Raw genomic sequence first — 15,898 nt, forward strand, 5'->3', positions numbered from 1 at the left:
GACCAAAAGGCCTGCAGTGCCTCCTATTGGGGGGTGTTGGGATGGGTCCGTAAGGTCCTGGGGAGCCAGAGAAGCTAGTGGGAGGTGTACAGGCAAAGGGGAAATGGAAGGGTGGGGGGAGGGAGGTGGTGGATGTGATGCGGGCAGAAGGGTGTTACAGGCGGAAGGGTTCACCCCTTGAAAACAAAGGACTCATGTCTAATGTGTGACCTAGAATTTCAAAGGGCACCTCCCCTGGCACCTCCCCTGGCCAGAAGCCAAGAAGGTGGATGGTCACATCTTGGAATGTTCAGAATGTGAAGAGGGTGCTACTGGCATTGGGCTGGTTGTAAAAAAATGGGTTGGGTTCTAGTGACCTTCCAGAATCTTGGCTAGTCTGAAAATTTTATATGCACGCACATTTGTCTTTACGGTATGGCATGACCTAAAAGTCACAGCCTGATACAACGTTTAGGTCATAAAAATAAATAACAATCTGAGGTTACTTCCAGTGAGCAGCCTAGGGTTTTTAAGGCAGGGCAAAACGGCCTGACTCTGAGGGCCAAATATAGACATGGTTGTTTTAGAATCTTCTGCTTTTCTGGTCTCAGAACGCATGGCATGGCATGTAACTGAATCCAGTGCAGATGGGTGTGAATCCAGTTCAATTTTGGAGGGAGGGATATCAAGGAACAGCATGTGTCTAAGATCAGGATTAAACTTGCCAGATGAGGGCACAGGGAAAACTTTCTTTTTGATGAGACCGCAAATCCCAGTCGGTGGGAGGGACAGATGATTGGAGAATAGTAAATACAAATGAAATAAGGGAATGTTTGTTTTTAGTTATGGTGTATATTATTCTAAAAGAAATGGGGGTGGGATGCCTTCTGCAGACTGAACGAATCCCACATACATTTACCTGAGACTTCTAGAAATAGCATCGATGTGTCTCCAAAAGCTCAGATGCGTGGAGAGCAGAATCCAATCTGGAAGTCTGCCTCACCTAAACGGGCTGGCTTATTTTTGGCAATTCTCTGCTTCAAGACTATAAATGAAATAGAATAATCAAAATGTTAATAGGAAGGAGTATGTAGAAGATATATTTTTTCTTTGGGCTTGTAAAACTCCAGAAGGGAGAAAATGAAAGCCAAAGTGGACCAAAAAAAATCAAACAAACCAAAGTTCTATTTTAGTTTTCTAAGTCAGAGGTCAGTGAACATTTTGGGGAAAAGACCAGGTATGTTAGGCGAAAAGCGGCCGAAAGCGGCCATAGACAAATGTGTACATGAGCAGGCGTGACTATGCTCCAGTGAGACCTTATTGATGATGAATGCTGAAATTGGAGATTTTTGTCATTTGCACATGTCATGAAACCTAATACTCCTTTTGATTTTCCTTTCAACCATTCAGAAACATAAAAACCATTTTTACTGACTCCTATGCCAGATTGGAGACAAACATCTCCCCTCATTTGTTCCTTTCGAACTAACCAAACCAAGGAAAACCAAACCAAACTGAACAAATAACGTTGAAGAGCAACGTGCTTTCTCTTCAGGCTTTTGTAAATTCATTGAGTCATAATTTTTCACCTTTGGTATTTTCTGGGATTTTCTGGAATGCTTTATGCTCCTGCTAGAATGGTTTGGGCCCTTGTAACACTTCCTAACATCAGTCATCATGCATTTATTAAGTGCTCACCATCAACAGAGATGCTGGGGACAGACGTCAGAGGAAAAGAAAATATTAGCAATAGAAAGTGGTCCAGAAGCTCCTCTATTTATGGAATTTCACCTTGTGCACTTTCACAGATACAAACAAAACCAAACTCTGGAGTAAAGCCCTCTGGCTGTCTCCTCACTGCCAAAAATATGCATTAAGAGTTTCTGGGAGCTCGTTTTGTTTCTGCCCTACCCCCCTCCTTTTGTTTTTCAATCTACCTAATATTTACTCCCTTTCTATTTGGTACTGAGGAGTTTTATCATTAACCCCATCTTGTATGGTAACCTCAGAGGAAGTGGGAGAAGAAAGTGCTAGTAGGAAGTATCAGAGGGGAAGGTGAAACAGAAGCCATTTTTCAAAATTGAAATAGGTAAACAAAATTGTTGCATGTTCTTTGGCAGAAGAACAGTTTTTTAAAAGATTTTATTTATTTATTTGACAGAGAGAGAAAGAGCACAAGCAGGGAGGAGCAGCAGGCAGAGGGAGAGGGAGAAGCAGACTCCTGCTGAGCAGGGAGAGGGACGCAGGGCTCAATCCCAGGACCCTGGGATCATGACCTGAATTGAAGGCAGATGCTCAACCAACCGAACCATCCAGGGACCCCAGCAGAAGAACAATTTTGAGGACAAAGACCTCACCATATAACCTGACCATACCTGTGTGATGACAGTAAACATTGATATAGAGCTTATATATATGCCTGGCACTGTTCTAACCTCTCTCTCTCTCCCTCTCTCTCTGTCTCCACACACATACACACGCACACAGGCACATGCAGGGATGCACACACTCATTCGTATAATCTCCACACCACCCCCCAAAAGATGGTAACCAACCAGTGATGTCATAAAATGATTGATGAAACAGAGAACATCTAACTGTGTTGTTAGGAATCAACAGCTTAAATATGTTTGTGATGATCTATAATTTGGCAAAAGGAAATCAATCCAGTAAGTAAGGTAACCCAGTCCTGGATGGTTCTGTGGACTGGCAGCTTGGGGAATCTGCCCAAACTCAGTAAGTGGCGAAATGACAACTGGGGATAGCGAAGCTGCTGAGAAATTCCCTGGGATGCTTGTGCTTTATGAGCAAGAAAGAGGATGAGCTGGAGTGCCAAGCCTTGGAAAACTGGCTCATACTTCACCTTGCTGGAAATACTTTGGAGGCTACAAGTTTCCACCCTGCTCAGGACCTCTGCACATAGGAACAGAGTCCTAAACAGCCTTTAGGGCTTAACAAGTTTTCAACCAGCATGTGCAATGGATACTCGCTATTGGTGCTTTGCCCAGAATATCACAGATCTGTTATCAGTTTTGTGTGCCTGACCCATCCCCCAGCTTCTATGTGGTTTGCTTCTAATGACCAACATCTGTGAACTTCACAGGATATCCCTTGGGATTCTCGAGCAGTTCCCCCCCCCCCCCCCCCCGCACCCACAAAGAACAGGAAGTGCCTGAGACTTTACATCACCCTGGGGCATCCCATAGCCCATGGCTGGCAGGTGTGAGAATGTTAAAGCTCAGCTCCTTTGGTTTGAGATGAGACAACTCTGAGATGGAATCGACACTCCGGAACTCCCCCTCCCCCTGCCCCCCAGGACCAGGCTGAGATGGGGACTTTGCCAGAAATCACACCGTTACTTGGCTTCCTCCCCTGTCTTACCCTGTTACGCTTGCCCCTTACCCATTTCTCCTGGGAACGTGTCCTTAATAAATCACTTGCATATGAATCCTTATCTTAGTGTCTGTTTCTGGGGAACTCTGCCTCAGGCAAGAAGCAACTCTTACTGAGACAAGTCGCACAAGGCCTTCCCTTCAGTTAGCGTTGAAAGACTGGATGAGAGAGTGGACTGAAAAAACTAATAGAAACCCATCTTTAGCCTGGAGCCACTCGTGTCGTAGTCAGGGAAACAGGAAAGGGATGAAATGTCGCAGGTGCAACAGTGAAACTTCTCACGTAGCACAGCTCTCCAGCTGAGGCTCTCCGGGCTCGGCTTATTAAATGTCCCAGAGAAGAAACCACCACATCCTGGGCTAGCTGCCTGTCTTCTCTGGCACCACTCAATTTATTATGAAGACCTCCTCCTTCCCTCCCTCCTTTCCTTCTTTTTATTAAAAATATTTATTTACCTGAGAGTGTGCACACATATACATGCAAGATGGGGGAGGGCGGGGGGGAGAGAGAGAGAGAGAAAGCGAGTGCCCAGCAGACTCCCCGCTGAGCATGGGGCCTGATGCAGAGCTTGGTGTCATGACGCTGAGATCATGATCTGAGATGAAATCAAGAGTCAGATACTTAAACGACTGTGCCACCCAGGTGCCCCTTTCTTTCTTTCCAGTAGCTTTATGGAGATCAGATTCACGTTTCATCCAACTGGAGTTCAGTATACTCAAGATTCGTGCAACCATCAGCACAATCAGTTTTAGACCATTTTCCTCACCCTGCAAAGAAACCCTGTACTTTTTGGCTATCGTCTCTTCATCTCCCCATCCTCTCATCTCCCCAGCCCTAGACAACCACAGACCTGCTTTTGGTCTTTGTGGATTTGTCTATTCTGGGGATATTTCTAATAAATGGAATCATGTGATCTATGTGGTCTTTTGTGACTGGCTTATTTCACTTAGCATCATGTTTTTAAGGTTCATCCATGGTTTATCATATAACAGTATTTCATCCCTTTTTATGGTCAAATAATCTTCCATTGTATGGAATGTGGATAGACCACATTTTGTTTATCCATCAGTCAGTTGATGGACATTTGAATGGTTTCCATTTTAGGCTATTATAAATAATGGCTCTATGAACACAAGTGTACAAGTTTTTGTGCAGACGTATGTTTTAATTCCTTTTTGTTATATACCTGGGAGTGGAATTGCCAGGTTAAATGTAGAAAGTTTTTTCTTATGTTGAGCCAAAATCCAAGTCTTCTTAATTTCCACTCTCGAGCCTTGTCCAGCCTTCTGGAGAAAACTGACAAGGCTTTCCTTTCTTACACATGATGTCCCTTCAAATCATTCATCATTGTCTCCATGGCCTTCTTCAGCTCTCACAGACTGAATTTTCATTGTTCTTTTGATCATTCCACTGTAAAAATGGGAGTTACAGAAATGCAAACTGAGAGCCTTGAAGTTGTCACACAGTCTGTTATGATGTACAAACCAGCTTTCCTTTGTTCCAAATCTCAAACTCTCCCGTCAACCATAGGAGAATAGTGGCTGGCAACTTTATTTAGCTAAGATGGGAAACGGAATTGTTTCTAGGTGGGAAGGTTTTTCAGTAGACTCTGAAGGGATTTTCCCATTGGAAAATCTAAAAGGACTAATAATTTGTGTGATTTATACGCATTTGTCATTTTTTTGACATGTTCATGTGAGAAAAAGGAATTCCATGGTTTTGAAAAATTAAAGTTTAATGGAGATCAGTTATCCTAAGAGCTTTGAAAGAAGTCATGTGTAGCATTCTTTTTACTGTTAGTCACAAAGACAGTGGGGAGAAAACTTGACAAAACCACAGGAAAAATGAAGCAACTCACTTAGCAGGCTCTAGGTTGTGGTGAACTGGGCCAAATGTTATGTTCATTTACTCGTTAATAACTACAAATGGATCTGATTCTGGCTTGTTAGTCATGGAGTTAGGAATGTTTTCTACATTCCTCTAACATTCAATCCAGAGGGCCGGATGGGTTCTGATGTTGTCTCATGCTAGCTGCCTTGAACAAGTCATTTGCCCTTTCTAGGCATTAGTTTCTGCATTTTACTGCCATGGCATCAGTGGCTTTCCAACTGTGTTGTTATACGTGATAACAGTCAAAGGATCTTGCTAAAAATGTCAGTCCCAAGGTGGTGCTTCAAGAGATTCTGAATCATTGTGTTTTGGGGAGGGCCTCACAATCTTTTTTCTTTTTTTTTTTTAAATATCTCCTGCCAAGTGATTTTAATGTATGTAGTCCTAAAGACCATACTCCCAGAAACACTGATTAGCCATTTATTTCGAATCTCTTTTCCTCTTGTCCTGTGTTCTGCTGAAAGGGAGAAGAAATCTTATAATCTCTCCAGGTCTTATCTGTCCCTATATGCTGTGTTTATGAACGTGAAGAAGGATGGCAACTAAAATTGAAATAATGAAAAAGCCTTAGTCCAATGCTTAGATTCTGCTGTATTAAAATTATTTTGGCTGGAACAACTTTATCTATAATGTAGGGTTTCCTCAACCTTGGCCCTACCGGTATTGAGGGCCAGGACATTCTTGGCTGTGAATGTGTGTGTTTGCGGGGCGGGAGTGGGTGTGTGTGTGTGGGGGGTGCATCTGGTTTGTTGTGGGATGTCTGGCAGCATCCCTGGCATCTATCCAGTAAATACTAGTAGCACGTCATGTCCTTACTCCCACGTGTGACCCCCCCCCTCAAAAAAAAATCTCCAGATGTTGCCAAGTATGCCCTGAGGGACAAAATTGCCTTGCCCTTAGTTGAGAACCACTTTTGTAAAGCATGGTCCCAAAGAAAACAAATCAAGAAATTAAGCTTGGAACAGCTTTCTTTGGTTGGCTCTGACTGCACAGTAAGGTGGTAAAGGCCCTGTTGAATTGTTGGTGCTCAATCTTTCTGATTCAAGCACTTCTTGGAGATCAGGAACTCTCTGGCCCATCCTCCCTGTTTGGTGGATTAATGGGCTACAAACAGGTTTAGGTGACTTGGCAAGTGAAGGGCATTCTGTCTCCTCATTTTATTACACTTCTGGCAACATATTCTTTTTTTTTTTTAAAGATTTTATTTATTTATCTGACAGAGATCACAAGCAGGCAGAGAGAGGAGGAAGCAGGCTCCCTGCTGAGCAGAGAGCCCGATGCGGGGCTCGATCCCAGGATCCTGAGATCATGACCCGAGCCGAAGGCAGCGGCTTAACCCACTGAGCCACCCAGGTGCCCCCTGGCAACATATTCTTAATATTTGCCTTATATGTCCTGCTCCCTATGAAAAATGAAAATCATAATCGCAAAATAGGTTAAGGAGGGGGACAGACACTGTTCCATGTGAAATTGCTTTGAAAGTTCTAGGGACGAGAGTAATGCCAGGTGCCATCATTCCTAATATTGCGGAGCCTCTGAAATGAGGGATTTTTGAGGTTTTAACAATGGTTTCATTTCATGACTCGTCAAGTGCTCCAAAGGACCCTGTAGCTATCTGTTTGGGTCACACAAATAGCCAGTTTTTACTCTACCTGCTAGCCTTTCAACATGCCATGTTGCCTGGAGAGCCACTTGTGGATAAGTCCCGTTGCTCAGCCCTACTCTTCTGCTCTCAGGATATTTCTCCTTGTTTTCTTGGGGGAAACGTTACCCACTCCACTGAGAGAAAAGTTGTTGTTGGTGTGGATGCGCTACTAAGTATAAATTATTAAAGGATGGGTTTCTTAGGTCTGTGGAAGGTTTAACAACCTTGGCACTCTTGACATTTTTGGCAAGCTAGTTCTTTGTTTGGGGGGAAGGGCATTCTACACATTGTAGGACGGTTGGCAACAGCCCCGGCTTCTCCCCACTGGCCACAAGTGGCAACCCCCACCCACATACACCGTTTGTGACAACCAAAAATCTCTCCAGACATTGCCAAGTGTCCCTTTGGGGGGAAAAAGAACTACTGGCTTCAGAGATATGGCTGGGGCACTGGTGGTGTCTGACCCCGTTTTGCAAGAATCCCCCATAGTAATCTCATAGATGAGTCTGACTTATCAACGAGAGTCTCTACTTGGAAATGTACCGGAATGGTCCTCAAAGAGATATGGACCCATCTTTCATTTACATCTCAACTCCGCCATTTACCAGATGTGCAGAGCAAGTTAATCACCCTCATGAATAAAATGGGGGATAATCATACTTTCCTCATACTGTGATTCCAAGGATCCAGATTTGCTATTCGCAAAGCATCCAGTTGAACAAAGGATCAGTGACGTGTGAGCTCAATAATTAGTGGGATTGTTATCGCTCCAAATAGTAACCCCCACACCTGCAGCGCTGGGGCAGCCAGGAGCGTCCTGCGGGCTTTCCGTGCTGCAGCACCACGCAGGGAGAGGGCGTCCTAATGGGTCGAGCAAAGGCAATAGACTAACATTAGATGATGGATATAATGAAAAGCAGTTTCCTTAATCTCACACTCTTTTTGGGGGGAACCCATAACCAGAGGGATTGCAGCCTCCTCTTTTTGCCTACTGACGCTTGAATAGAAAATTCATTTTAGAAATGTCTCTCTGTGGATACTTTTGAAGGGCATTTTCCCTGGCTCCCTGATATCAAATACAGCAGTTCTTCAGGGAAAATATCAAAATGGCAGGAAAAGGACAAACCAGTCATACCAAGCTGAACCTATTTTAATGATCACTTTATCCTCACCGTCCCTCCCTTGGCTTTCCCCCCTACATTCACAAATCATCACGTTGTCAGTTCTGGCTGATATATAACTTTTTTTTTTAATTTTTAAAATTTAAATTCAATTGGCCACTACACACAGTACATCATTAGTTTTTGATGTAATGTTCAATGATTCATCGGTTGCATATAACACCCAGTGCTCATCACGATGTATAACTTCTTTATATTCTTTGTAGGAGGGATCAAGGCTGAACGCAATAGGAGGAGGGGATGCCAGGGCACTCTTCTCTTTCTTCTCTGTCCTTTGTCATCACAGCTCCAGGCACCATTCCCAGCACCCCCAGGAATTCCTCATTCACTGTTCTTCGGACAGGGTGTGTCTTTAGGCTGGGGGTTGTCTCTCTCTAGCTTACCTGGAGCAAGGAATGGGATTCTTTATTCTTCCTTGGATCCCTCCCATCTACACATCCATGTTAGAGTTAAGAAGAAGGGGAGAAATTGTGGCCATGGAACAAAATGGTAATTCTATAAGTGGCACTTATGTTTACAGTTGGGTTGCTGAGATACTGTGCCACTCCTCCCCTCCCCCAGTATACTGAACTTCTGCAAAATAAAATGTCTTTCCCCAAAGGCATAGCTGATGTATCCATCGCTTTAACTGTATGTGTGGACAGAGTCAGCAATGGCATGACGTGAGCAGGGCTAGTAAAGTCTTCACTTACGGGATTCATGTGATTTGGGACAAAGAAAACCTTAAGCTTCTTCCCCATCTCTCCTTCCTGGTCCGGGAGTTTGATTTCCTGAATTGTATCTTTGTAGCCCCATGAGAAAACCTAGAAGAGAGACAACTCTAAACTATGTTCAGTCTTTATATAAACTATGTTCAGTCTATTTATACTGTAGTGTAAATAAAGATTCGAATTGGTACAATGAGTTCAGAAAATTATTGGGCACTGTCCAATAAAGTTAAAGACATGCATACCTATGACCTAGCAAGTCCGTTTCTAGATCTGCACCCTATACAAATGCATGTGCTTGTGCCCAAGGAGGTTTGTGAAAGGATATACAAGCAGTATGGTTTTCAGTAGTCCCAGACTGGGAAGGACACAAATGTCCATCACAGTTGGAGAGATGAACAGTGGTAAACACATACAGTGAGATCCTGGACAGCAGTGGGTATGAATCAACTATGTCTACCTACGCCATGGAAGAGCCTTAAAACAATATTGAGTGAAAGAAGCCACATGTAATAAAGTATACATAGGAATCATTTATATAAAGTAAGAAAACCAGCCACGCTGAGCTCTAATATTTATGGATGCTCAACTTCCTAAGAAGCAGTAGGTCTCAAAACAGGGGTGATCTTGCTCCCCACCCCAGGGAGTATTAGTCAATATCTGGGGACAGTTGTGGTTGTCACAGTTGGTGGAGGGAGATAATGCTGGCGTCTAGTGGGTAGAAGACAGCCTCCACAGTCGAGAACTGTCAGTATAATGCCAAAGCTACAAGAAACAAAAGCAAAAATAAACATGTGGGATAACATCAAAGTAAAAAGCTTCTGCCCAGCAAAAGAAGCAATCAACAAAATGAAAAGGAAGAAGGAATGGGAGAAAATATCTACAAAATATCTGATGAAGGGTTAACAGCGAAATAACTCAAGAACAAAACCAGAACCAAAACAAACCCAAGCAGTCCAGTGTAAAAACAGGCGAAGGACTGGAATAGACATTTTTCCAGGGAAGACAGACAGATGGCCAAGAGACACATGAAAAAGTGGTCAGCATCACTCATCATCAGGGAAACACAAATCAAAACCACACGAAGATACCATGTCACCTGTCAGGGTGGCTTTTATCAAAAAGACACATGATAGCAAGCGTTGGCGAGGATGTGGAGAAAGGGGACCCTAGCACACTGTTGGTAGGAATGGAAATTGCTGCAGCCCCTGTGGAAAATGGATGGAGGTTCGTTAGCTACTGTATGATCCAGCAATCCCACTTCTGGATGTTGACCCAAAAGGATTGGAGTTAGGATCTCAAAGAGATATCTGCCCTCCCATGTTTATTGTAGTATTATTTACAATAGCCAAGATATGAACACAGCCTAAGTATATGTCTGCAACTAAATGGATAAGGAAAGTGTGACAGCTCTCCCTGACCCCCATCTCTCCCTGTCTCTTTCTCTGTCTCTCTTTCTCTCTCCCTCTCGTGTGTGTGTGTGTGTGTGTGTGTGTGTGTGTGTGTATCTGTGTGTGTGTACATACACATATTTCGGCCACAGCAAAGGGAAATCCTACCACTGGCAACAACATGGATGGACCTTGAGGCCATTATGCTAAGTGAAATAAGTCAGAGAAAGACAAATACTGGTGATCTCACTTATATGTGGAATCTAAAAAAAGACAAGCAAATTCAAAGAAACACAGAGTACAGTGGTGGTTGCCCGGGGTGGGGGAAACGAGGAGATGATGGTCAAATGGTACAAATTTCCTTCCAGTTATAAGATGAAGAAGTTCTAGGGATCCAGTGTGTGGTGCGGTGACTGTAATTAACAATACTATGTTGTATACTTGAAAGTTTCTAAGAGAATAGGTCTTAAATGTTCTCACTACACACACAAGATATGGTAACCATGTGAAGTGATAGAAGTATGAACTCATCTTATTCTGGTAATTATTTAAATAAATACTTAAACTTAAATAATGTTATATGTTAATTATATCTCAATAAAGCTGGTGGGGGAGTGGAAGATTATTGGTTCCCAAATGTCAACAGTGCTAGGATTGAGAAACCCTGCTATAAAAGGGAAGCAAAGAAGTCAAGTCCATAAAATATAGGGCAGTGTCTGCCACTGGGGGAGGGTGTTACAATATAGCTGAGGGACTTGGGACTCTCTGTTGACTTCAGTGATGGTGATGATAGGCATATGTTTTGCAAAAATTCATTAAGCTACACATTGTATGTTATCATTTTTTTAAATTCAAAATTTGGAAAGTACTCTAGCAGGTAGATTGACAAGACAGTAGGATGGAAGAGTGTAGGCACTGGGTTTTAGGGAAGGGGTCCCTCCACCCAAGAGGGTCTCAGAGCTACTCTGCGACAGGGCTGGGCCTCCAAGCGGGGCCTTATCCTGCTAGCCTACATAGGTTTTAGTACTCAGATAGCCCTTAGGTCCTCCTAAACTCTGAAGCTGAATTTGCTTCCATGGGTTTGGGTAAAGTTTTCTTGAAAAACTAATCACCCCTGGGCTGGCACCAAGTGTGGAAAATGTCAACTCAGCTTATAGGCAGACGGAGTAAAGGCAAACAGGGGTTTTAATTTCAATGCTGTGGTGGCAAGGACAGCCCTTAGTCCTGAAAATGCTGTAATGTTCAGGGGGCAGGAAGACAAGGAAATTCCACTGTGAGGATGACACATGTTTATCTTAAAAGTGATGCTGGTAGAGGAAGTCCTAGAGATTATTTCTGAGTCCTCTCTGGGCGAAGTGATAAACATCAGAGAAATGTATTATTTTTTGAAAAAGTGACTAACCAAAAGAGAACATTAGCCACACAGGCTCTTAACGTAACGAGCGAGAGGCATGAACTTCAGCCTCCGCTAGGGGAGGGTTCGTGTGCTTGGGGTCATCTCCCATGGTCACCCAACAGACAAAAACCGGAATTTTGAAACCACCTGCCGTGTTAAAATGTAGTTTAAATGACCTAGGACAATACCGGCAAATTGTATGCCCTTAAAAATATTTACTGAATGAGTGACCGAGTGAATAAATAAACACCATGGAGAGGATACTTAGGAGCAGAAATGTGCAAATAAGACTTTTTGATTGGAGCAGTATTTAAACTATGCCTTGAACTATATTCAAATAGAAATAATGTGTGGAATTCAAATTGTTTAAGACTTAATAGGACTTTTCAAGTTTGGCACAATCTTCTAGGTACCTTCTTGAGTCTTGAACGAGCAGACTGAGAACTGAAAAGGTGTGGGATTCCCTCTGAGGTGAATTTGGTGTCTTGCAGCATGAATCGATCATTTCCTTTCTCAAATGCTTTGTCTTATATCCCCAGACCTTTCAAACACGGAAAAACAGCCCTGTTGCACTTAAGAATTTAACTCTGACTTAGCAATGACAATTTAGCAAGAAATATGCCAGCAGGTAGAAGTCATTCCTAGAATGTAAGCACACAGTTCGGGAATGATGGATTTTTTTCTGGCTTACGATAATGCTGTTTCGTGACAACACATTTTTCAAAGGTGGCACACCAACAATGTGAGGTGAGCCAATTTAACATGGGGGTGGCTTACTGAGGGGTAATGATCAAAGCACTGTTGTTAAGGTGTTTTTTAAAAATTTTATTTATTTCTTTGAAAGAGAGCACGCACGAGTTGGGGGAGGGGCAGAGAGAAAGAGAGAAGCAGACTCCCTGCTGAGCAGGGAGCCCCATGCAGGGCTCAATCCATCCCAGAGCCCCAGGATCATGATCTGAGCTGAAGGCAGAGGCTTAACTGATTGAGCCACCCAGGCGCCCCACGGTTCAGGTTTTTAAATCCAGGGACACACCTTGTATTGTTTATGTATATTAATAATGAACCCGTTTCTGTAGGGCAAAGGATTTTTAGCTTTGGAGGTTCGATGGCCAGTATGACACAGAGAGAAATCCTAAAGCTGGAGAGTTCAGCTTTCTAAATGGACCACGGTGAAGCGAAGTTCCCTAAATGGGTCGGGGCTTCATTCTCTGAAAGATGCCGCGTGGCGAAGCCGATGCTAGTTCTCTGCCTTATCCTACGGGTCTTCGCTGCCAGAGCTCTAACGGCCGCTTTCTGCAGCAGAGCAGAGCCGAAGTGAAGAGGGGACTTGAGCATATCATTTTTCCAGCTCTGCCTGGAGGTGTGAGGAAGCAGGGAGGGCCTCCAAGGTGAGCAGGCGAGCTCTGGTCTCCCAGGCAGCAGAGGGGAAGGAGACCTATGCAGCGCGGGCTGCAGGGGGACCGGGGTGAATGGTGACGTGGACTTTCTCTCAAGACAGGCGGCAACACGCTGGTCATAAGTTCCCGTTTGGGACAGGGCACTGGTTTTAAGCTTATTTTTATGTTACTGCAGTATAAAATACACATAGCAAAGGGTGTAAATTACAGGAATCTGAACTGGAGTGCTCAATGAGATTTTCCATGTGGGTGTCCTCGGGTAAGGTGTCTAACCGATCAAGATACAGAACGTCTCCAGCACCCCGAAAGGTTCCCTTGTGCCCCCTTCCCAGTCAGTACCAACTCCCTATCTTGGTAATAGATACTCATTTGTTTATATTTATTTCCTTGTTTATTTATCCCTGTTGTGGCTTCTGTAACCATAAGTTGGTCACAGCTGCCTATTTCAGTTCAACATTTGAATTTCAATTCTGGAATAAGTAAGTAGAATCATACATTGTGTCCTATTTTGTGTCTGATTTCTTTCAACATTTGTGAGAATAATCCATGTCATTGTGTGTGTCAGTATTCTCTTCTGTTCATTGCTGAGTAATATCCCATTGTTGAACAGACCACCATTGGTCCATTGAGGAGCTGTTGATGGGCATCTCGATCGTTTTCATTTTAGCGAATCTACCTAAAGATTTTAAATATCCTCGTACGTGAGGAAGCTGTTGGCACCCGCTTTTCTCTACGCATCTGGGAGTGGAATTCCTGGATCAGAGGGCAAGCGTGTAATCAGCTTTAGCAAATGTAATCTTAGAGCTTTCCAGAAAGATGAATGGTCACGGGATTATCTATTCCTCAGGATACCTGTGCCCCTGGCTTCACATTCCCGGTTGTTGTTGTTGTTTTTACAATGTCCATATTTACAATTACGATGCCATTGTTTTCAAAATATTATTAGTTGGGTGGTTCATCCAACTGAATTGTAAGGGTTCAAACACGGGGGACACATGTTATTTCCCTTATTCCCACCCGGTGCACCCACACAGAGCGCAGGAGGTGCTCCTGGCCAAGTGCAGTACCGTGGGAACCCTGAAGAATGGAGACAGGCCACCCAGAAACCCGCCTTCCCCTGGGTAGCTCCCCGTCTTGGGCTTTGATGGATGGATTTCACCGGGTCTGGAGTCTCCACACTGGCCCCAGACCCTGCCTTTGTCTGGACTTGGCTTGTGGGAAACCTCAGGTAAATCACAGAATGCCAGGCCGAGGGAGGGACCTCTGGGGTGTTTCCAAGTGCACACTTCCTCAAGGGATTGTACAGCGGAGGCCAGTTTTCAGTGGTGTTGTGAACCTCCAGTGTGTGCTAAAAATTATTTGGTTCATCTGGCAGCATTTGCAAGGAGTATACGTTTCTTCTGTTTCCAGATTCTTGCTGTGCCCTCTTCTGATGCGCACCTCAGAACTAAGGCACAGAAAGCAGCGACCCCAGCCCCCAACTCCGATGCAACCTGGCACCAACACCAGCCGTTGCGTCGTGGCAGACTCTTAAGCGACTCCCGCTTCCAGCTGGGTTCCTCAGACGTGCCCAGGTCCCGCAAGCTCTCTTGGACTCAGTTTACCTAAAGTGGCGCGGTCAGGCCGGCAACCGGCCGGGCCTTCCTCAGGCCTTCCTCAGCCCCCCACCGTGCTGCACTACTTGGCCCCTCTCAGGCCTGCCCTGTCCCGGGGTTCCCGCCGTCGAGACTCTCGCGAAGGAGGGCTTTTCCGAACACCAAAACTCCGCCCTCGCCGGAGCGGGTTCCGAATCGCCTTCCAGCGTCAGGCCCACACCCCTTTCAAAGTTAGCGAAAGTCGCTCTTTCTTGGAAACCCAAGCTCGCCCTCTCGCTGATGTTGAGGGCTTCAGCAGCCCCAGCGCTGGCAGCGCGGCTCCCACGGGCCTGGCAGGGGTGGAGGGGCAGGAGGTAGGAGCGCCGGCCGCCCTGACACCTGTCGTGGGCGCGCTCGGTCGCTGCAGCCCCCAGCAGCTGGCGGCGGCGGCAGCGACAGGAGCCCGCCAGGAGCGGAAGGAATTAAGCACCCGCCCATCCCATCTGACTCGGCCGCTCCCCTCTCCTCCTCCCCCACCTCCTCCCCCTCCTCTCCTCCTCCTCGCCCTCCTCCTCCTCCACCTCCCTCTCCTTCCTTGACGCCGCGGCCGCCACCTCCTCCGGGTCCCTGTCAGCCTCTGGGCGGGACGCTGGTGCCTGCGGGCTTTGCGGCGCGCTGGGGGCGCGGGGAACGGGGCTCGCGTCCGGGGGCTGGCCCGGGATGGCGGTGAAATAGGGGGACCTTGGAGAGGCGCCGCGACCCCAAGCTGTGCTCAGGGGCCTGTCACTCCTTCTCAGTGGCGACATGGGGGACCCGGTACACCGCCAGAAACCACAGCTGCACTACGCGGTGAGTGTCCCGGCGCGCACACGGGCGACAGGGGGCGCCACTTGGCCGGCCTGGGAGGGGACAGCTTGGGGTTTAAGGGACCAGTGTCTCCCCAGAGGTCCTCGGTCGGGGGTTAGGGTGTTGGAAGGCATCCTGGGCGTCACCCCCGAGCGTCACCTGCTTAGAAACTCGGCTGCACCCTAGAATGGGAGCCCCCAGCCCTGAAGCCCGCGTTCCTTTGCCCCGCGCGGTGGACACGGCGTTCGCGGCCAGAGGCTGAGTCCTGCCGCCGCCTCGCCGGCCAGGTCTGAGAAACCGGGCTCCTGGGGCCCAGGTTCGCCCGCTCAACCTTCGGTCAGATGTGCGCCAAGAAGGAGAATAGAACTAGCCGGGAGGCAGGGCTGCTCCGCGATCTGAGCGTGGGGCTAGTGGATTCTCATGAGAAAATGCTGCAGGGCACTTTGGGGTGCAGCCGGTTTGCTTCTGGAAAAGAGGGTGTGCATCTCCCTCAGAGTCT

General features: G+C 45.9%; 1 protein-coding gene across 3 annotated transcripts in view; it reads left to right on the forward strand.

Moving 5' to 3' along the window:
- Positions 1-15,898, forward strand: part of ARHGAP6 (Rho GTPase activating protein 6) — a 488,327-nt gene that overhangs the window by 219,605 nt on the left and 252,824 nt on the right. The window contains exon 1 of one of the 3 annotated variants that reach the window (XM_047715476.1): positions 14,960-15,402. The exons of the other annotated variants lie outside the window; for them this stretch is intronic. Coding sequence (XP_047571432.1) covers positions 15,358-15,402 — 45 coding nt within the window. The 5' untranslated portion in view covers positions 14,960-15,357. Of the gene's footprint in view, positions 1-14,959; positions 15,403-15,898 lie in introns of those variants that run through there. 3 annotated transcript variants of the gene reach the window in all.

This window comes from Lutra lutra, chromosome X, assembly GCF_902655055.1.
Source record: "Lutra lutra chromosome X, mLutLut1.2, whole genome shotgun sequence".
NCBI classification, from domain to species: domain Eukaryota; kingdom Metazoa; phylum Chordata; class Mammalia; order Carnivora; family Mustelidae; genus Lutra; species Lutra lutra.